Raw genomic sequence first — 22,480 nt, 5'->3', positions numbered from 1 at the left:
CATTCCAGACAGATACCGGACATTAACAACGTACTTGCACAACTAGGACAGAATAAGTTTTTCTCCGAAAGTTGCTCTCCCGAAAAACTAATACCCATGGCAGAAGAACCAATAAATGTTTTCAAAAATTAAATACTGCTACTTTGGGAGAAAAATCCTAAAAATTCGAATTTGTTTTTCCAACATACCACAGACACATTATCACAGAACCAATATTCAATTCAGAAAATTTGCTAAAAATTCTAAGAGAAAGGCTAAATCCATCTGTCATAAAAGGAATCTATACCGACGACAAAACCCTAGAGAAACTTCAAGAAATACTCTGTGCTGCGTTGGATCGACGACTTTTCGAATATAATGGATATATATTGCGTGCCGGAGAAAAAACGTTTTATCTTCGCCAAACGTTTACTGGCTGGATCAGCAAGAGTGTTCATCAATGAAACGGCAGCTTTGGATTGGCCGAGTTTGCGAGGAGAGCTGATTGCCGTTTTTGACCTCAAGATTACTGCATTCGATGTGTTCAAGCAACTGGATGCCAGGAAAAAGAAGATATTATTCCATTTATCGTAAAAGGCTTGGGAGATGAATCCGGAGATGCGTCTGCAATGGCTTATTGTAGTTCTTTGGAGGAGTTGCGAAACAAAATTATGATCTACCACAAATTTAAGAAGATGACGGCCCAAATTTCAAAGTCGGCGGAGAAAATTAAAGTGGTGAAGCCCCAAGTCCGTGTGTCTATGCCCGAAACCATTCGTTGCTACAATTGTAGGCAAATGGGACACATGGCTAGAGAGTGCAAACAACCGAAGAGGCCGGAGGGGGCCTGTTTCAAGTGCTTTAGCGTGGATCATAAGTACCAGCAATGCCCCGAGCGGGGGGCGTCAACCAGGCCGGCAGTACTGCAGGATGAGGAGGACTCTGGATCAGAGAACTTGGTAGCGATTCAACAAATAGAGATCTGAGGTTTGCGAAGTGAAAAGGGAAAATACATTTCTATTTTAAGTCGATTTGATACCGGCAGCCCGGTATAACACTGCACCTAGATATGTCTATTAGTTTAACCGATACCACTCCGTCTTACTGTTCTCCGAGACGTTTGTCTTATTTTGAGAGAGAGAAAGTAGCGGAAATCATTTATGATTTGCTTAAGAAAAAAGTAATAGGATTAGTAATAGGTTAGGATACGCCTCACCTTATGCGTCCCCTTTGGTCCTTGTGAAGAAAAAGTCTTGTGAAATTCGAATGTATTTGAGGATGTCTTTTGGATTGAAAAATGGGCCGGCAGTGTTTCAACGATTTATTTCAGAAACGTTTTCAGATTTTATAAGAAAGAAGAATCTCGATATAGTTATTGCGACTAAGACAGTAGATGAGCACCTAGAGATTTTGGGAAAACTTTTGGATCGTATAAGCGAATATAATTTGGAGATAAAGAAAAAGAAATGCGTATTTTTTAAGAAGGAATGCGAATTCCTGGGATACAGTGTCAGTAAATACGGGATAAACCGTAGTGAATCGCATTTCGAAGCCTTGAGAAATTTCCCTGTACCGCAGAATGTTCATAATCTTCACTCCTGTTTAGGATTCTTTTCGTATTTTAGATGTTTCTTCCTGTCATTTGCGCGTATAGCTAAACCCTTGTTGAAGAAAGGGGGTTGTTGAAGAAAGGGGGTCCTTTTCCACTGAATGATGAGCAATTAAAAGCGTTTAAAGATTTAAAGATTTAGCTAATCCACCTGTTTTAGGCATTTTCAGTCCTGATCGAGAAACCATCCATATGGATGCGAGTGCCCATGGATTTGGAGCTATACTATTGCAGCGACAAGATGATGGAAAAATTCATCCTATTTCTATTACTAAAAGTACTACAAAAGGGACCTGTAGTTGATGAGCTTTCTGATTACTTAGATAATAAATTCATCCGTGAGAACGCATCTGTTAATATCCAGAATTCACAAATAAGAAATGAAGTCATATAGTAGAAAACATAGAGCTCCTCGTAAATATCAAGTAGGTGATTATGTGGCTATAAGAAATGTTGATACTACAGCAGGAATTAATAAAAAGTTTACCCCTAAGTACCGTGGGCCTTATAGGATAAGTCGTGTGTTTAATAATGATCGATACGAAGATTGATGATTGCCAGTTGCAAGACTTAAGCCTGCTAGACTTAAGCCTTGGATAAGTAATGTTAACGAAATTGTTGCCCTTTGTTTATAAAGATCGTGGTCGATCTATAGCCAGGTCGGCTGTATGTAAATAATGTAACTATTGTAAAATATAAGTTAAAGATGAGGCTATCGATAAAAATGGCACTCGATAGATTATTATCGACCGTGCACGATCGAGGAAGTGCGATCACTCTCTCGAGAAGGCGCCAAAAGAACAGAAGTGAATAAATAAAAAGACAGAAAATATAAGTTTTACAAAATAATCTTTAATTTAATTGGCGCCCAACGGTCAAAGGGTCCTTCCGCGGAAAAAATCACTCGTCGTACAAAAAAAAAAACCTGTAAGTGCACCCCATAGCTGCACTGGTTCGCAAACTTGAAAAAAAACAAATCTGTAAGAGCACCCGATTGGCTGCCAAGATCACCGTGGGACGTATCCTGCAAAGAAAGGACTCACTTATATCGGACGGGAGTCCAGGCTATCGCCGCAGACGACTGGACGGGAGTGTTATGAAGGTACCCCAGTAGCCCCCAGAAGCAAAAAGGAAGAATACCAAACAACCGGTCCAGGATGTATTTTATACTGTAAGTTAATTAAGTGAAGAAATTAAAAGGGAAAAATAAGAATATACGAGAAATACCTCAAAAATATAAAAAATACAATTGTTTTAGCAAAAATTACAGGGGAAAAAAAATATATTTGCAAACATACAAAATCTATATGAAAATACTTTGAAAATATAAAAAAAAAAATTTCTGAAAACATACAAATCTATACGAGAAAAAAATAATATTTAATTATCATGGCAAACCCAAGCAACCTAATTAGGCCTGCCCTAATTATTACTAACACAAGCCCCGAAGAACACCAAGCCCTTAACGTAGCCAATATGCAGGGACAAATTCAGGAAATAGTGGAGAGAATTTCGACCCAAAAAATTAAACCCAGGCACTGCACCACTACTTGATCAGTCAGTCAATATCAACAATGGTAATGTGAGTGAACTAGACCGAATCCCAGATATAGTAAAATGTTTAAGGGAATTTTCTGGCCAAAATGGACAGCTATCTCAAAATGTTTGACAGCACACTACGCGTATAAGCGCGATGTGACAATACTAGAATATCAAATGACATCGCTGGTAAAAGGAAATCAAACCACAGCAGATTTCTACGAGCAAGTTTATACTCAACTTATTTTGAATAAAATTACTTCCATGGAAATGGGAAAAGAATCAATAGATCTTTTTGCCAAATCCTACAGGGACAAGGCACTTGGCACCTTCATTAGAGGCCTGAACGGCGACTTGCCCAGACTGTTGGGAACCAAAGAGCCTGCAGATCTCCCGTCAGCACTTCAGCTATGCGAGAAGTTAGAATACCAAAAATATAGGACCAACTACGCAAACAATAGCCAAACCTATTCAAGTAAATTTGAAGGCCCTAGTAGAGGTCCACCTCTACCGAGAAATTCCGCACAACAATTTCTAAACGCAGGTCGGCACTACCAACAATACTCTGTTAACCAACACAGCCACCAAGACCATCGGTGCCAAAGCCACAACCTAGGCCTGAGCCTATGGACATTGATAGAAGTATGCAGACAATACAGATAAACTACATGAACAGACCCAAATTTGGACAGCTGGAAAAGAGACCACAAGGACTAAACGGACTGCCAGACAAAAAGACAAAGAAATTTCCAACTAGACACCGCTAGCGAACAACAACAAATTACAGAGTACAACAACGAACCACTAGAAACTGACGAAGCAACACTCGATGAATACTATTCAGAAACCCCAGATTACATTTTTTAGAGTAGAACCCTCTTCGTTACCCTACTTCCAATCTAAAGCAGGTAGTGGAGAGATGACAAAAATTCTGATAGACACCGGATCCAAAATGATATTCAACCAAGATTAGCTAAGAAACCAATCAAAAACAACCAGTCCTATTTCGTTAACTCTGTGGGCGGATAAGTTCTTATAACGCACCATACAATCGTCAATCCTTTCGACCAAAAAGATACTTTTATCAAATTTTAGCTATTACCCTCCTTAAAGACCTTCGATGCCATTATCGGAAACGATACACCGCGCGAAACTCAAACAGGAACTCAAAAGAGACATTTAAGAACTATTTGCTCAAACCTTAAAAATCTTTTTGGAAACCCGGACGAAAAACGGAAACACGAGAAGAGTAGAAGCTACTATACTCAAGACATTACCCGTACCCAGAGGCTCTCAGACCAGAGGTAGAAAACCAAATACAAGAGCTGTTTGTTTTATTTGAGCTAAAAATGGATGCCTCATGACCAAAGAAAGCACAGAATTGTAATCGATTATAGAAAATTAAACACGGTTACCACTCCAGACAGATACCGGACATTAACAACGTACTTGCACAACTAGGACAGAATAAGTTTTTCTCCGAAAGTTGCTCTCCCGAAAAACTAATACCTATGGCAGAAGAACCAATAAATGTTTTCAAAAATTAAATACTGCTCTCTTTGGGAGAAAAATCCTAAAAATTCGAATTTGTTTTTCCAACATATCACAGATACATTATCACAGAACCAATATTCAATTCAGAAAATTTGCTAAAAATTCTAAGAGAAAGGCTAAATCCATCTGTCATAAAAGGAATCTATACCGACGAAAAAACCCTATGGAAACTTTAAGAAATTTATCCACCTTTTATAATTACAAAACCAGATTCTCAGATTAAATAGTTGCAGACCTGAGAGAGCATACCGCAACAGCAGCGAAAACAGACGGAAGCTGTTAGAAAAAGTATATTTTCCACAAATGACGACTAAAATCATGAAAGTAACGAAGGAATGTCAAAACTGCAAAGAACAAAAATACGAAAAATGTATTTGGTTCTTGGTATCTGGTTCAAATAACATTCATTTAAAATAAATGAATAATCTTATAATAATAATAATAAGTCGGGATCATCCCAGACAAATCCCCACAATGATCAGTAACAAAATATATACAAAATTAAACAGCCAAAAGAACACAATAAAGCAGAGCGTTTGAAGAGAGCTTAGAGAATAAGGGATTGGAAAAAGAGTGATTGGGGAAAGAGAGTTTGTAAAAAAGAAGACTGTAGAAGCGAGAGAGACCGAAGAACGAGACGGTGCGAGGCAGAGCTCAAAGAATGCGGGCCAATTCCGAGAAAGCAACCCTGGACTTTGGACCAGACAAATGGTAAAACCGTGTGCCTTAGTTCTGGAGACAGGAATCGTTATGGTACAACGGTTAATTAAGGAACGGTACAGTCAGTGAAAACCAGGATGTAAAAGTCAGCAAAAATCAAGATCACTACGTGAGACGTTTGGAACGAAGCAAGTCACCGAATTGAGACACAAGTAGATGAGATTCTATAAGGCAGAGAACCTTAAGTTTGAGAGCCTTGGTACAACACTAATCGAGATCAGACCTTGGCGTTGACTCGGCTAGTCAAATAGTGCTTGAACAATCCTGACAAAGACCCGTTTGCGGGGCCTTGGCAAAGATCCGGTCGACGGTTTCAGATATTGCGTGGCGTAAACCGGGCGGATGCCCGAACCGTTCTCGGAAACTGGCGTTGTACCGGCGGTTGCCTGGAAAATGCGGGCGTTACCTACCTTCAGTCCGTCTACGACAGCAATTCCTTGCACAAGTGCTCGGCACCCAGCCCCGCTCATCACCTCGACAATAGTTACGCGTGGCAGCGGTAGTACCTGGAGAAGCAAACATCACACCAGCAGGGGAGAACCAACACCGGAATAATAATTCCAAGTGTACCACGAAATAAATAAACACCATTGAAACCGAAAACTGCGAAGTGTTGTTACTAATAACCGACTGATCACGTTATTATACATTTTGGTGGAACCACCATACTATACCTTCTGAGCTAGCCGCATGTACTTCGTAGCGAGCAGACCAATCAAAATAAGTCTGGCGCCGAAAACGTGATGTCCTGGTATAAACAAAAATAAACAAGATAGAATGCTATAGTCGAGTTCCCCGACTATCAAATAACCGTTACTCAGAAGTGCAAACGAGAAATTAAAACAATTTCTGGAATAACGGTAAAAATTGGAAAAAAAAATAATAAAATGAAAAAAAAAATTTTAAATTTCTGTTTGTGATCGTTAGAGTGTGCGTGGCAAAAAGTTTTTTAGCAAATCTATAGAAAGCAGCTAACCTGATCCATTCCAGGCGCAGAACACAACCAAAGACTCTTTGACACAACCCTTTGAAGCAATAGGTTGCCAGACTGTTCTGCTGGATATACGGAAGAGCAGGCATTAGAAGCCAGCGATCTCGGGGGAACAGGGGTCGCAAGGTGCTGCCTTTTCAAACTAACTAGCAAGATAATAGAAGAGGAGCAGCCGTTATCCGCAGCGGTGACGATTGGTGGGGAGACATACAAGGCTACGATCGACACCTGGGCAACTTCGTTGGCCAAAAACTGACGAATAAGCTGGCTGCTCGAGGAGCGATTACGAGGTCAAGACGACAACTTAGGTTGGCAGATGGAAGGCGCAGCGGGATCAGTACGTAGCTCGAGTTAGAAGTCGAATCCGACAACATGCAACTTTACATGAACTGATACTACCCGGAGTATTGGGCGTTGGGGTGGAATTCCCACACGCAAGCCGGTTCCAAATTAGATGCGCCGGACACGAAATCCGGACACCGACTAGGAATAGCCACAAATGGGTGGCTCTAGGTAAAGTTGTCCGTCGCAGTGTTTCAACAAGACGGTTAGGACGACGACGTAGGAACCTCTCCCCAAAATTCATGGCGGGATCAATGCGAAGATAGACGAATTCCTGCATATGCTATTCGTAGTTCACTCTAGAGCTCACCTATACAGCTCACCCATACAGCTCAACTATAGCTATGACGAAGAAGCAAACAGGCAAATGGAGTCTTATATAAAATATACAAATATACAAATCTTATATACATATAACGCGAAATCTATAAAGGACGCCCACCCAATATAACGAATAAATTATATTCTCAACTAGCTAACGGAGACGCACTTTATTAACAATCTAGATTTTAAGAATGACAAATACCTCTGGAAAAAGTAAGTCAAGGGTGAAAAACTATTCAGCAACATTTGTTTAGGCGATTCGGAAACTGAAGCCATTCCTGGAGGGCAACCGTTTTAAGTTACCCGTCCAGGAACCCGTCCTACGAGAGAACCCTAACTCCCAAGCAGTCGCCCAATAACACGACTAGCAGCCCGGTTCGAGTAGCAGCAGATCGACGAAAAATAACGTTTACGTAGAAATGAACACTGGAAGCGCAAAAAAAAAAAAACAAGAGAAAACGCTATAGTCGATTTTCTTGACTATCAGATACATGTTACTCAGCTAGTGGAAGTGCGGACGAAAAATGTCCTTTCTTCTGGCATATCGATGGACTTTGGGAAAAAATAATACAATTACCGATTATAAATACAAAAAAATAAAAAATATCAAAACTTTTCTAGAATATCGGTAGATATTGCGGAAAAAATAATAAAATTAAAAAAACTTAATCTAGTATACCCTTTTACTCTACGAATAACGCGTATAAATATAGGCGCCGAATGGCATACAGTAAAAAGTTTTATTGCACTGATAAATTACGATGCAAATAAATAGGGGTATCGGTCATGGAAGGATCATCAAATTCCTTTTCAAAAAACCAAGCACACCCCTGACTTGAAGATGGACAAAATATCATCGGAAAATTTATGTTTTGGGTCCAGAAGAGCACCAAGATAGTATACACTTGTTATTCTTTCCAGAGAACACCCACTTAAGAGTCTATAGATCGGATTGTAACTCCGAATGGCAAGAAATGTGCATTTAAATACAATACTCTAAAATCCATTGCCTTTATATCAAAAGCACTTAAACTTAATCTGGATTCAACTTACATTAACTATCATGTTGAATACATGAAAGAATACGCTTACTTTTCAAGAATTCCTTACGTTATCACACCATCTAGAATACATGACGATATTATGTGAATACAAGACCAGAGAGTGCGGTTTTTTTTTAGCGCCATGTCTTAAATGAGGTCTTTACATATCTGTATCCTTTACTTCTTTATTAAAAATATGCTCAACACTTTTTAAATATAAAAAAAAAATCACTAAATAGCACAGTTAGTAAGGCACATAGAAGGCACACAATAGACAATTACTCAAATCATAAAATGTCCTTCATGAATTAAATGAAAAATAATTTTTATATAAAACACAACTAAACCATTACTGTACAAAAATAATGTGGTGTGGCAACTGGTAAGAAAAATTCAAAACATTACTTAGATGCAAAAGTAATGATTAAACTAAAAATACTTTTAATTAAAAAGTCATAAATTCGAAAGTTATATAACGTGAATGGGTAACATAATCTATTTAATCATGGAATAAGATTGCGTTAAATACATTATTAAAGGATGTGATGGGTGCTGCCTGTAATACTTTCAATCGAATCTGCTGGTAGAGAATCGAATCTCTTACCACTTCCGCAATTGGAACAATTAAAGATAAGTAAAATTATTGTAATTGTTTTTTTCTATAACCTGTCTGACGCCATTATCACAGCAGTAATTATCAATTATAAAAAACAAATTATTCATTACAAATTCCGATAGTCTTTTTAAATAGTTCGATATTATTTAATATTTTCTATGAACTATTTAAGAAGTGTGATAACCATAGTCAACTAGAAAATATTTCCGTTAAAAAATTGTATAAACACGGACAAAAACGGACGGGTATAGCAAGGTCAATTATGTTTAGACTAGTTAACTATGGTTCTGATTCGATGTATGTGAAGGTTCAGATATTAGACTTATTTAGCTTGATAAGCTGCCTTTAGCCGTTGATATTCCAGAATTCGAGCAATACCATATTCCTGAAAGATAAAAGATATTTTTAATAAATAACTTATCAAAAAACCAGTCTTAGATTTCCTACCCAATAACCAAACTCAATCGCCGATGTGACATTAATAACGGACCAAAGGCTCCAGAACAGATGAGACAGCATTGTAAAGAACTGAATCTCAGCGTCTACCTTTATCAGCTCCTGGCCAGTGATATTATAGTTCTCGTCATCGTGATACTTCTTTAAATAGTTTACAATGAAGTCGCGCCGCTGCTGCACAGTTGCGCAGTTGTTTGAATTGTGGTAGAAGTAAGGGAACTGTGGATTGGTGTAATCGAAAGTCCACTCAATAAAATGATTGGCAAGATCATAGCCCCGGTAGTTGTAGGCACAATACTCAAAGTCAATAATAATAAGATCCGGCTCATTATCGGCTGTGAAGCTGGCATCCAGGGCTGAGTCATTCGTAGTGTCCAACTCGGTGCATGGTAAAGGCGACACGCTATGTGATTTGCTATACGACACGAAGAGTTTTTGGATAAAATTAGTATTCGGTATACATTGATTTAAACGAATGCCATCATAACCTGTTTTGTTTTGCTTGACCAATAAACATATTGCTTATGAACAACACATATTTTTATAAATCGACCGCATCAAATTTTGGCATTCTTAAATTTTAGACATGTTTATATATAGCGTTGGAAAAAAATAATAGAAACACGTTGGTTGAATCATGGACTTTAAATTTTGTGCTCAGAACGAAAGTATTATTTCTAAAAAATATTTTTATTTTAATTCATATATAGGTATATTTCACGATAAAGAAGAAAAATATTTGTTTCATCTTTATATTATTTTCATTTCTTTGTTATATTAATATTTAGTGGTATTTCCTTAATTTTTTTCAACTGCTGAGCATCGACAAGAATTCACTTTTCACATATTGTGAATTCACTAAATTGGAGCAAATGGTTACTGGTTTCTCCAACAGTATAGGTCTGGCGAGCAGGAACTTACGACAATGACGAGCAAAAAACCCACAATAAAATAATGGTTTATCTGTTTATTTAAGTCTCGAACGATGGTGGTTACTTACTTAGTCTCCGTGTCCGATATATTGCTATTTCCATCAAGGCTATCACCCAAAGTTTCATCGAAGTTGGATCTGTTAATTATGTACATAAGTAAATGTGTATATTTTAAAACTTCTGTGATCCATTGCCATTTATGCCATAAGAAAGACTTTGTGAATTATTTTTTGATAATGTTAAAATAGAACTTACAAAAAAAATTTAAATTTGTAAATAGCAAAATCGTAAGTACTTAATAAGTATTAGGAGCAACTCAATAGATCAAATATTTTTTTCATTTATATATCTTAACTCATATAATCCAACCCACCTCAGGCTGCTGATAGACTCTCGGGGGGTCCGTTCGTTTTGTCCAGCTGTCGGTTGTCGCATTAGAATGTTGCCTTCTTGCAAATCATTGTGACAGAACACAACTGGATATTCTCCTTCGTCGATAATCGCCCTAATCCAGGCGATCTCATGAACGTAGTCAAAAGTCCTCATCAATTCCATTTGCTTCTTCAGTACCGAAGATTTAGTATTCGTTTGGACACTGCCGTTAACAATGCTCTCTAAACCGGAAACCCAACGCTGCATACAATTCCATATCCAATCGGGCTCCTTAGACATGGGTATATTGAGACTGTGGATCTCACCCATTTTTTCAGCCACTCTCATCAATATTCGTTGCTCTCCTAATTCTGCTGTGGTCAAAGCGCGTGCCTAATGGAAGTAAATAAAATGTTATCTTCAGTTTCAAATATTGAGTATATTGCAGTATTCATATATAAATTATATATGGTATTATATTATTTATATTAAATATTATATATATTATATATTAGATATATATAATATTTATTAGATATATAACATATATTAGATATATATAATATTTATTAGATATATATATTGTATATTAGATATATATATTATATATTTACATATTATTAAAAGCAGGCTGCTTAAAAACCTGCTTTGCGGTATTTAGCTCCCACTCGGATACAAGTAAAAATATGTGTATATCTAGACGTAAAATGTAAACACCTTTATTATCGGTTTTAATATTAATATTTTAAGGAACGAAGTTTTGTTTTAAAATTCGTTTGAAGGCACAAATGAATACAGTTGACTATTTTCAAAAGAAGAAACCTTTTTAAAACCTAAGTTCTTTTTAAGAATCTAGCTTAAGTATTGGTGTCTACGTTTAAAGCTTATACCCAACATACCGGAATATATTGTTCAATTCGTCCGCCCGGAAAGATTCCGTGCAGTTTGGGTCCGAAGTTTCGTTCACTGAGTAGGGCGAAAACCACGGACTCGGTAATCATGCTCTCCAGCGCGTGATCACCATGGGTCTGACCATAAATTCGCAGTAGGACCTGTGGGTGTATATCAAGGACGAACTCGTAAAAATAAATAAATAAATAAAATAAACAGGTACAACTGTTGATAACCCACCTCACGGGGTTCCTGCTTGGGGGCGTGCAATCGTTTCGAAGAACTGGAATCTCGACTATCACTATCGCACCGCTGACGTTTGTGTGCTTGTTTGGCGCTTGACGCTGCGTCGTCCTCGTTATTTACTAATTCCGTCGCCGCCAATGTTACGCCCACCGCCTTGGAAGCGGACTCATCGTCGTGTGTGAAACCCGCGCTACTATTGGTCAGAGTTGAGGTGGCCGCTATGACATCTTCGTTGACGTTGACATTTACCTGCTGCTGTTTTTGTTCTTCCAGCACATCGTAGTCATTCAAATCGGGAAGGCTTACGTAATACAAGAAATTTGACAGACCGCCACTGGAAAAAAGGATATTACCAATGTTATGCTTCAACAGAGTCTAGTAAAAATTAATATTTATCTTTTAATTATCTTGAAATAAATGAAAATATAAATAAATAAATATATAAATAAATAAATATATAAATAAATAAATAAATAAATACACAAAAATTCATGTAATACATTTATATTTTACGAACTAGAAGGTTTACCTTATGCGCTTCACCACCAAATTCTCTGGAGTTACCACTTTCCAGGGCCCAGTTAGATAGTCTCGGCAAATACGCGCGGCCGCGTGGCGAATTTCCTCAATGGTCGCCTGTGTATGATAGAGAGGGTGGAGGGAGGGTTGTGTTTTTTTAGAAACTTAAAAGAGAAAGCGGTCGCAAAGAGAATCCCAAAAAAATAAGAGAGAATGAGGTACGGAAATCGACTAAACAATTCACCCCGCTACTGGTGGTGTACTAAAAATAACAAAGACATTTCAGTGAAGAAAATGAAATTGCATTTAAAGGGGTAGACTACAGACAAAATTTATATTGATTAAATAGTCAATGGCGATGGAAAGTAATGCAATTTAAATGCAATTTTAATTTATAGATATAGATATGATATATGATATATGAATATATATGATAGATATCTAAAAAAGAAATACCCTACATTGCTATTAAAATGCTGCCAGATTTTTTCATAATTGCAACGTTTACTCAAACAACAGTTTCGATTTTTATTATCTGGCTGATGTCGACGATTGAGTGATTTATTATTCCTACGATTTCGCTGTTTCATGCTACGCGTAGTATATCAAAATATTGATGTTCTATATTATATAAATCGTATTATATAAATTAAAAACCAGTAGAGAAGGCACACAGGAAGTATTTTCGTTTAACTCAATGCGATAAGTAGTTCCCAGTTGGGCGTACGAAAACAAACTGACTCATCGTTACAAAACCAAGACCCAGAGGAGGCCGAAATAGAAATCCCGTACCGCTCTCGCTCTCTCGACAGTTGTAGGCGTTTCTGCACCATGGACTAAGGACGCAGATCCCAACCACCGTTTGCCCCGGTTTATCTTACTGACGTCTAGGTAGAAACCAAACCAATATTTCCACTTCTTTGATTTTCTACAGATGTTCCCTGTTCGAAGAATCAAAGTGACATGCAAAAATACCGGGAACATTACCGGACTTACAAACCATTTTTTTAGAATTCTTTTTGATGTTGTAGTAATAAACATTAGTATAATTTATAAAAATTCTTTAAATATTGTCCAAAAATACCTTGGCATTCCCACAAACCACGCTCACAACTTTGAAAAATATATTTGATTGCTTTGGTTTTGTATTTCATAATAATGATCAACAAGAAACAAAATTTAGAATAAAGCGTAATATTAATCAAAAGCATATTTAAGCGATTCAAATCTTAAGGAACACAGACACTTGATTTATGGAAATTTCCATAAATCATCGTGAGACATATCGAACTTTTACAAGAAAACCCCCACCCCCACCACACACACTCTTATCAATCCCGTCCAGTTGTTATTGTCATACTGCCTATTGCTGTTGTTTTGGATTCTTCAGTTAAGAAACGGAATGTCTGAAGCTTATTTTCTTTTATGAATATATAACTATTTTTAAACTAGCAATCACCCAAAATCTCTATTAAATGCGAACCTAATGCGAGCCCGTATTACGTACTTAATCACGTCAAATTTTACTTTATATTACTAAGCTTTGAATAATGAATAATTGGCTGGGACCGTGGCCAAGTTGGCATAAGTTATGAGACAACTAGTATCCTAGGAGCTTAGCCTCCTCGCTTTAATGGTTTTATTAATGTTATTTCGGAAGGTTAGGTAAAGTAAACTAAATTCCAAAAAAGCCGATCCATATCACATTTTTTTAGAAGCTCTAAAAGTTAAATTTTATACAAATTTAAATCTACCTGATGTGTGTTGGTTTCAATTATAGAAAACATTTATTTGATATACAAATGAATATAAACCTATGTTGCAGTTATGTTACATGCTTTTGTGGGCATTAGAGTGGGAATTGCAACAATATATTTATATATATGTACATGTTTATACCTGTTACTCGTAGAGTAAAATCTAGATTATTTGAAAGGTATGTAACAGGTAGAAGGAAGCGTTTTCGACTATATAAAGTATGTATTCATGATCAGTATCAATAGCCGAGCCGAAAGATCTCAGGAACTATAAAGGCTGGAAAGTTGAGACTAGGCATGCCGATTCCAGAGACATCGACGCAGCGCAAATTTTTTATTAGTCTTTTAAATTTCTATCGATTTGCCAAAAAAATTTTGTTACGCCCACACAAAGCAAATGTTTTAATATTTTTCCATTTTTGTATTAGTTGTTTAATTTTTAATACGTAACGCCCACAAGCCCCCCAAAACTTATTTTACATTTTTTATTTTTTTTTTCCATTTATTCCAATTTCTACCGATATTCCAAAAAATGTTAAAATTTCTCGTTCCCACTTATACTAGTAACGGGTGTCTGATAGTCGGGGAACTGGACTACAGCAATCTCTCTTTTTTCAGCATGAATTGGCTGAAAATTAGAGTCCAAGTTTAGTTCCTCGACCATAATATACACAGGGCGATAGAACTCCACGGGAGGAGGGTATTGAACTGTACAATACCCAGAACAGGGGCTTATAAAGATAATTTAAAAAAATGTGGGAAATATGATCTTACTGTCATTGAGATGTTTACTATCTAACAGCAACAACATAGTCAAACTACATACATACGTAATTCAATCGTATAATTTATAGGCCAGAACGGTTTATTTCTAAGTGTCGCACGCAATACAAAAATGGAATATAAAAAATACTGATAAGTGCAATAAAGGAGAGTGGTAACGGCAATGAACGAAGAAGTGAGCGACCCACGAGGCGATAACACCCATTCTGTGAGATTAAAAATCGACATGGCACCGCAAAAACAAAAAATGGAATGCGAAACATTTATTTTTTAATCGATTTTGTTGATTTAAGGCAGGTACTTAAAGACATATACTTCCTACTTAGACGTTATTTCAGTTAAAGCATGCCAATAAACCATACTTTCTTTAACAGAAGCCAAGATACATCACAACAAATCTTAAGAAACATTGTAATATTAATACAAGGGGTATCCATACAAACATATACACATATATACATATCTAAATAGGTCTATATCTAGCGTTAATCTGTTTCGTCACGTGTTAAAAAATGTGTACAAGTATATACATATGTACATGTACAAACATTCACATTTAATAAGGTAAAAATGTATCAAAGTTATCATATTCATAAAAATCTCTTAAAGAATTCTATCATTGTATGTGTGTATGCATGTATGTACATGAACGCAGGTGTAAAACCTCTCTAATATAAAGATACATACATACATATATACGTACATATATGGCTACGATCTGAATACGTAAGGCCCATCAACAACCGTAGTCATTGTGCGAAAGGTAAGGGAGTATGGAACAAAATTTGCAAACCACAAACTTTTACGAGCTTGGACGAAAATTATTAGGCGATGCCACTGACATGATTGTCGAGTTTCCCTTCTTACCTTTTGCAAGTTGGTGGCCATTGTCCTTCTCTTTTTTATTTATTTATGGTAATTGACTACTCCGGAACCCAGACACCTACCAAACACGGTGTCTGACAGCAGCACTTTAAAAACTGATTTTGGCCGTGGATTGGACGTCACGTGGTTTTTATTATAGTACAATATATTAACATTAAGTACATACGCGGTTTCTGTCTTAGGTTTCGACGCACCTACTCGCAAGAACACTTTAATTCGACTGCTTAGCACTCGCCGACGTTGATCGGCGGCGCCATAGAAAAAAGCTCAGTATTGGTGGGAGCAGTAGCAGCGAGTGTAAATTTGACTCTCTTCTATTCGTTGATCTGTTAATAGGGAGTACTGCAGCACTTCTAAACTGCTCTCGAAATTTTATTTGAAATGTTAAAATAATATTGAATCAAACAGCCAAATAAATGTGAACTGAATTTAAACTATAGCTGAAGCTACCGTCTTTGATAGCATGTGTTTGCTTTTTTATTTTAAACGTATTTTCCGGGTCTTTTCTATGTCCATTGTGTATTAGGAAAAATTCTTAAAAGTTCGTGACTTTCAGAATAACTAAGTAGTTTAATTTTTAATTACAAAAGTTTCAGTATAAAACCAGACCAGAAATTTAACTTTGCCGTCTAACATGGAAGCAAAAATGGTAACTCCTAGGCCTGCTGCTGCCGAGGCAAAGCTATTTGCAAGTGTTGCCAACAACCAGCACTATCTAAAAACCTGACTTGTTCTGATAGTTATACAGTTTGTATTGACTTTGAAAAAGTTTTCCACTCAATCTGTGTGGACTGCAGTGCGGGACGGCGACTACTATACATACATACACGATAACATAAAAATCAGCTTTGCGTCGAAGTAAAACAAAAATAGAGAGAGTTCTATGGCATTCAGCTACTGTTACACAGCTAGTGGGAGTGCGAAGTAGAAATTTCAAATTAATTGGCAAGAATACTAATAAAATTACAAACAATTTTCAAAAATGTTTGAAAATTTTGGGCGTGCCAACATTTTGAGGATTATGGGCGTGGCTGAATTGTTTTTGACATAATATAGAAATAAGAGAGACAATTATAAAATGAAAATAAATAATGTTGATATGACCAGTTCGAGACGGCTATTGATCCTGATCAAGAATATACATACATATGTATTTACTTCATATGGTCGGAAACGCTTCTTTCTGCCTACTTTTCAACAAATCTAGTATACCCTTGTACTCTACGAGTAACGGATATAAATATGATAATACTTGCAGATGGGGAAAGTCTTTTACTAGCTCATAATTAAAAGCAAGGCTTTTGATTTCTCGTCTGTAGTGCACAGTAATAATTTCACTAAACAATAATAATTTCATCAAAAAGCCAATTATACCGGTTAGGAATATAAATACCTTATGAGGATCGTACATTTTTCATTTACTGCGTTGCAGACTTCTGAATAAAATCAAGTATGTTTTATAAGATTTCCGCGCCCACAATCCGACAGAAACGCCCATAATTTTTAAGAATGTGTTTTTTATTTCTTTTAAATTGTCCCGTACACACTTTGGATGTTTAAGCGGACGTTAATAGCGAAAAGGATTTCAAAATTATGGGAACGACAATCGAATTGAAACCATTTTGCAGAAAAAATTTTCCTGCAAGTTTCAGCTAAGGAGTTAGCGGTTAATTTACACGATGCTGTATGTTATAGACTTGTCACGGCCCACTGACATGCCCATACTGAAGTATATGGAACAGCTGATTAACCGATATTAAGAATTTAGAGTTTAGTAATAACAAAATTATCTTTATGTTAAAAAAAATAAAAGGAAATCCTAAAAATTTTAAAAACAGCTGACCGTGGATAAATGCGAGTACTGTTCTCTTTAATGTTCTGTGTAGAAATGGGAACATGATTTGTCAGCAAACCTGTACTATTCTAAGAATAGCTTTTACAGCTTAATCATTTAGGTATTCAAAAGTTCTCGAAAACTTTTTGCCAACCAAATTACTTAAATATGATTCATTTTCAGGAAATATGTATACACTTGGTAAAGCCCTACCAAGAAAGCTTTTTCTCTAAAATTTAAAGTAGTAGAATTACCCACAGAATTTCTGGCGAGATCTGTTATTTTGGGCCAATACAAATGTGCTCAAATTAATAAAAGTTACACAAAATATTGGAGTATGTTTCATTTTTTTTCATTTTATTTATTTTTTTGATAATCTGGAATTTTGTGTTTGTTGAATGCTGATTTGCTGAACATTACCTTCCTTCTGGATACTTTCTAAATCGTTATACCAACTTTGAAAATTAATAAGCATTTCGTCGCAGACAGTTTCGTTGGCTAAGACAAATGAAAGGTAAATGGGAATGCAAATAGGTAACTTGAATAAAAAAAAAGTTACGGTTTTGAAAACATTAATTAAAAAATTATCATTTTAAGTGATTTTGAATTAATTCCTGTAAAGTGTTTTTTTACTTCTTTTTATATTTTTCAGCCGGTTGGCATAAATTTTTTCTGGGGTGTTGCTGGCAGCTTTTTGTTACATTTTACTGAATTTTTAGTTTAGTTCGATATAAATATTCATACTCAAAAATAGGATAAGGTTTTAAAATTAAAAATTGTAAAAGATTACATAAGTTATTTTGCCTTTAATGTTTTTCTTACTTAAAGATTTTGTTTGCAATTTCTTTCATTCGCTTCGTATTTTTTTTTTACAATTATAAATTTGACGCTTTTTGTTTACAACTTTTCTTCTTAAAACATAGAGGGTCTCGCATCTTAATTTCGCTTAACTTGTTCTCTTAATCCTTCGTATTATTTATACCTTGCTTTAAAGTTAAGATTTTAAGTAGGTTTTTAAATGATAATGGATTTTTTTGTTTTTCGATTGTTGCCGTTATTGTTGGTTGGTAGGTTGTTTGTTAGTAGAGACAGAGAGAATCGGTACGCTATAAAACTACGCTCCCATTGCAGGATTGTTATTGGAGAATTGCGCCCGCCACCCAAGCAGCCAACCACGTATCACCCGCTCACAAGAGCGGTGGATGGATCTGGTGCGGGTTCCTGGCGGTAGAACCGTAATTTGTGTGATTTGCTTGTTTGTTGTGTTAGTAAGTATTTAATAAGTAGATTACTGAGTGTGCTGCACCGCGGGCGATTCCCTTAGGCAGCCACTTCGCTAGCCTCGGCCCCGTTCTGTACCTCATCCTTTGTGCTGGCCTCGTCAAGCTTCGCCTTTTTCTCCGGCGTGGCGACAGCCTCGTCGGCCTTGACAGCAGCCTCATCCACCTTCCGCTTTACAGCCTCAATGGCGGGAGCGTCTGTAGGACCGTAATAAAAAAGGAATAATAAGAACCTAAACGTGGAAACTCGTTAGGCGTTGATATCTACATACCTGTTGAGTCACCGTTAGTGACCTCCCCGGAGCCATTCTTAACAGCAGGTAGAACTGCTTCGCTGCTCTCTTTCTTGGTCTCCTCGCCGTCGGCTTCGGAATCCTCCTTTTTATCCTCGTCCTTCTCATCCTTATCGCCGGCGATAGAAGCAGTGGGCTCGGTCGCCTTTTCACCATCGATTGCGTCGGCGGCCTCGGTTGCGGTGCTGTCCGGAGCCCCGGCTCCGTTCTCCTTGGCTACGCTCTCCTCTTCGGCGGCACCGTTTTCTGTGGTGGTTGCCTTCTCAGTTGCTACCTCCTCGGCGGCAACTGCGTCTTTCTTCACATCATCGACTTCCTCAGCTGCGACCTTCTCGACAACAGGGGTCTCACTGATGATGATAAAAAAAAGTTATTAAAAAAAAGGGATAAATATATATATATATATATATACAAATTTTTAAACGGAATATTTAGGGTTTTTACTGGATATCATTTTTGATACAGTCTGTGTTTTTGTTTAAAAACATTATTTCTGCACTCAAAAATCTTTTAACAATTCCACTCTAGCGACGGTAAAATTTTCATCCCCACTCTTCATAAGTACCAAAGGATAAGCTGAAGTTCGGAAACAAAATAAAAAGATCCATTGTTACATCTGATGGGCGTCTTTATGAAAAATAGGAGCAACAACTCGTGCAAGCTGTGGCGCCTAAAGAACCCCGAAATGTTGAGTGCGATTAGGCGGTGAGCTCTTTTCCATATAAATGGCATCAGTTCATGTGTTATTTTAGAGCTCTCTACAAAAACATGAGAACAGGGTAGCATCAAAAATATGCTTGCAGACGTGCAAAATGAAAAGCGAGACCCGTTTAAATTAAAACGAACAAAGAGAGAAAAAACCAGTTTTCAGGCGACTAATGACAATATAGTCGTTTCTCTCGCACGCATCTACCAACGGATACTCGCAATCTGAGGTAGATGGAGTTTAATGGGCGAGCAAAGGAGAGTTGCAAAGTAGCAACGCTAAACAACAAAAATAACTGTCAAAACGATACAAACAGTAACACAACGTCATACAAATACGCGTTGGGCTGGCTTGTACCCATCCCCTTTAAAAAAAATTTGCACAGCCTAAGACATGAGTCGAGATTAAACGGTGTTTTTTTTCTATTTCTTCTTAAGCAGCAACGTTTAAAAATGACTAAGAAAAAATATACTAAATAAAAGTGTTAATAGGGACGGCAAGAGCGAGTATTTTTGGCAATGACAAAATAGCTAAAGATGTACAAAATTGTACTGTTAATTCCAAGCTTCGAGCTTTGAGCTAGCAAACGAGTGTGAAAGCCAATCCCCGAAATATGAAGGTCTGGTGAGGAAAGAATCAAATGCTAAAGCAACAGCAAAGGTAGTAAAGACAGCTGAAATGAAACAGCACAAGAAAAGAGCGGCAAATTGAATGCTGCACACGCATACACACGCACACATCTTATACACTTTTGCGCATTTGGCTTGTCGTCCGCACACACTCAAAGCATTCCTCCGACGCCACACACACACACACACACACACACAAATAATTCATCGTTGCCGTTTGCCGGCCGGAGAATGAGCGAGAAGGCACCATGACGCCGCGCCAAATTGAACGGCGTCGGTTTTTGCGCGCACACCGTTGTGCCTTTGGCGGGAACGAGACAACTACATTAGTGCCAACAAGCGGTTTGCGTATATAGACAGAATTCAAAAGAAAAATTTTCCAAATCGTTGCGAGATTTACATTTGCAAAATTTGCTGCAAGTCCATTGCCTATACAAAATCCACAAACGCCCGAAAACAAGGCAAACAATGTACTCACTTCTTTTGCTCAGCCACATCAGCCATTTTGAATTACTGTTAGATTTTACTTTTCGAAGGCGAAGCGAGGAGACAAGTTGTAATTGAGGGGTTTGGTGTCACTACGCACGACTCGAATATCTACACGAAGATTTTAAGGAACTGCCAAATTTTATAAATGTTTGCAAACGTAGTTTCCTTCTTAGTAGCTTTAAAAAAGTCGCTGGATTGCTGGAGATTTTGCCGTACAAGTATGAACGTCCACACAGTCACAAAGAAAAACGCCGAATGAGAGAGCAAAGAGCGTCGGCCCGGCTTTTAAAGCGGCGCGCTCTAGTGTTGGTAGACGTCGTTACTCTGCTTGCGATAGTTCTGCCGCCGGCTGAGATCTGAAATTTCGAGTGGATAGGAATGACATCGATAGATATGCATAACACATTCAGCTGCAACTGCGGTTGGTACACATTTTATTGTTGCCACGGACGCTTTTTTTTTTTTAGATACAAGCTTTCTGAACTTTCGATGTGTTCTTTGGCGATTGCCAACACCGCAAGCACTGAGAGCGGATCGATATCGGCTAGAGGTGAAAATTATGATTGTGATAGAATTTTTTTTATGCACCACAGTTCGATAAATAGTTATTAATTATTTGAAAAATAAATTTCCCAAACATTTGCTCACAGTATTTTATCATAAATTTAGCAAAAAAAAAAAATAAAAAAATAGTTAAAAATGTTAATGACTACAAAGAAAAAGTTGAGTCTCCTACCATTTTTTGTATGTTATCAATATCTATCACCCGGTACTTGGAGTTTTTAATTTGGAGTTGGCTACTGCCAAACTCCTACTTGTATGCGAATTGTACCATTCAATTTTATATTAAATAGATGAAATAGCAAAGCGCAGTGACAAATATCTAAATTTCACGGTCCATTTCTTAAAAGAGATGCCACCTCATAACTTTTATTTAGCGGCTTTACAATAATAGTAATCAAAATATTCAAAAATGTATTCCCATCCTTGTTTTTCCTATTGATCTCAGAGATGTTTCAGGTAAATATACCCTCCAAAGTCGATGGGTTATCAGATGGGTTTATTCCTGATACGTCATTCGAATAATTATTTTTTTAAAATAATTATATTATAATTAATTATATTATATTATTATTACTATTATATTAGTCAATTTGGTACTTGCACAGTCGATAAGAATTCAATAAGTTATTACCATATACAGTAGAGTCCGGTTATAACGACTCCGCTTATAGCGTCAGTCCGGTTATTGCGACGGAAACTCGATGGCTTGGTTGGTCCCCATACAAAGTTATATGAAAGGACCTCCGGTTAGTACGTCTCCGCTTTTAGCGCCATGCCGCTTATACCGACGAGATTTTTCATAATTCAACCTGATATTGCGACGTGCCAAAAAAAAAAAAATATATATAGAAAAATATTTACAATAATTTACAGTAATTATGTAAAATAATTACAAAAAAAATAAATATGTAAAAAATCACAAAAATGTTTACAGCGTGCGTGTGCACCCATCTTATTCCATAAGATGTCCCGTTATATTTATAGTTTTTTCTGTTTTTTTCCAATAAAACTTAATGCGTAAATTCGCCAAATGTGAGTTGATGCACTAAATGCACATGATAAGCTCATTCAGTTTAAGCTCGACACTTGCGCATTGGGCCCACAAAATGTCTTTAAAACGAAAGTGC

General features: G+C 37.0%; 2 protein-coding genes across 5 annotated transcripts; both read right to left on the bottom strand.

Annotated features, from left to right (window-relative positions):
* Positions 1-8,271: 8,271 nt before the first annotated feature.
* Positions 8,272-16,032, bottom strand: LOC6548792 (choline/ethanolamine kinase). Of its 3 annotated transcripts, XM_001973944.3 has the most exons (9): positions 15,725-15,952; positions 15,541-15,653; positions 12,144-12,250; positions 11,609-11,948; positions 11,377-11,529; positions 10,479-10,870; positions 10,174-10,242; positions 9,165-9,588; positions 8,272-9,102 (listed from the first exon to the last, which is right to left on the bottom strand). In XM_001973944.3, exons 2-9 carry the CDS (start codon positions 15,559-15,561, stop codon positions 9,040-9,042), a joined length of 1,569 nt encoding a protein of 522 aa, XP_001973980.1. In that variant the 5' UTR covers positions 15,562-15,653; positions 15,725-15,952; the 3' UTR covers positions 8,272-9,039. The 3 variants fall into 3 exon arrangements, with proteins under 3 accessions (XP_001973980.1, XP_026839455.1, XP_015012013.1); XM_026983654.1 differs by lacking the exon at positions 15,541-15,653 and having other exon boundaries at positions 15,725-16,032; XM_015156527.2 differs by lacking the exons at positions 15,541-15,653; positions 15,725-15,952 and adding an exon at positions 12,595-12,912.
* A 1,700-nt stretch (positions 16,033-17,732) lies between these two features.
* On the bottom strand, positions 17,733-21,100 carry LOC6548791. 2 transcript variants are annotated; one of them, XM_001973943.3, is made up of 3 exons: positions 20,779-21,100; positions 18,945-19,315; positions 17,733-18,870 (listed from the first exon to the last, which is right to left on the bottom strand). In XM_001973943.3, exons 1-3 carry the CDS (start codon positions 20,802-20,804, stop codon positions 18,713-18,715), a joined length of 555 nt encoding a protein of 184 aa, XP_001973979.1. In that variant the 5' UTR covers positions 20,805-21,100; the 3' UTR covers positions 17,733-18,712. The 2 variants fall into 2 exon arrangements, with proteins under 2 accessions (XP_001973979.1, XP_026839456.1); XM_026983655.1 differs by lacking the exon at positions 20,779-21,100 and adding an exon at positions 20,701-20,741.
* Between the last annotated feature and the right edge of the window lie 1,380 nt (positions 21,101-22,480).

This window comes from Drosophila erecta, unplaced genomic scaffold (genome assembly GCF_003286155.1).
Source record: "Drosophila erecta strain 14021-0224.00,06,07 unplaced genomic scaffold, DereRS2 tig00000975-arrow-arrow-pilon, whole genome shotgun sequence".
Lineage (NCBI taxonomy): Eukaryota > Metazoa > Arthropoda > Insecta > Diptera > Drosophilidae > Drosophila > Drosophila erecta.
Note: the sequence above shows the minus strand (reverse complement) of the source record. Positions and strands in the feature narration are given on the sequence as shown.

What these genes read in the sequence shown, in the direction of transcription:
- LOC6548792 (XM_015156527.2), bottom strand. Translation starts at nt 12,723, where the DNA reads ATGAAACAGCGAAATCGTAGGAATAATAAATCACTCAATCGTCGACAT. An exon ending in GAGTCTATCAGCAGCCTGAG is followed by an intron (nt 10,243 to 10,478) that starts GTGGGTTGGATT and finishes CATAATTAACAG; the next exon opens with ATCCAACTTCGATGAAACTT. An exon ending in CGATTGAGTTTGGTTATTGG is followed by an intron (nt 9,103 to 9,164) that starts GTAGGAAATCTA and finishes TTTATCTTTCAG; the next exon opens with GAATATGGTATTGCTCGAAT.
- LOC6548791 (XM_001973943.3), bottom strand. Translation starts at nt 20,804, where the DNA reads ATGGCTGATGTGGCTGAGCAAAAGAA. An exon ending in GATGTGGCTGAGCAAAAGAA is followed by an intron (nt 19,316 to 20,778) that starts GTGAGTACATTG and finishes TATCATCATCAG; the next exon opens with TGAGACCCCTGTTGTCGAGA. An exon ending in CACTAACGGTGACTCAACAG is followed by an intron (nt 18,871 to 18,944) that starts GTATGTAGATAT and finishes ACGGTCCTACAG; the next exon opens with ACGCTCCCGCCATTGAGGCT.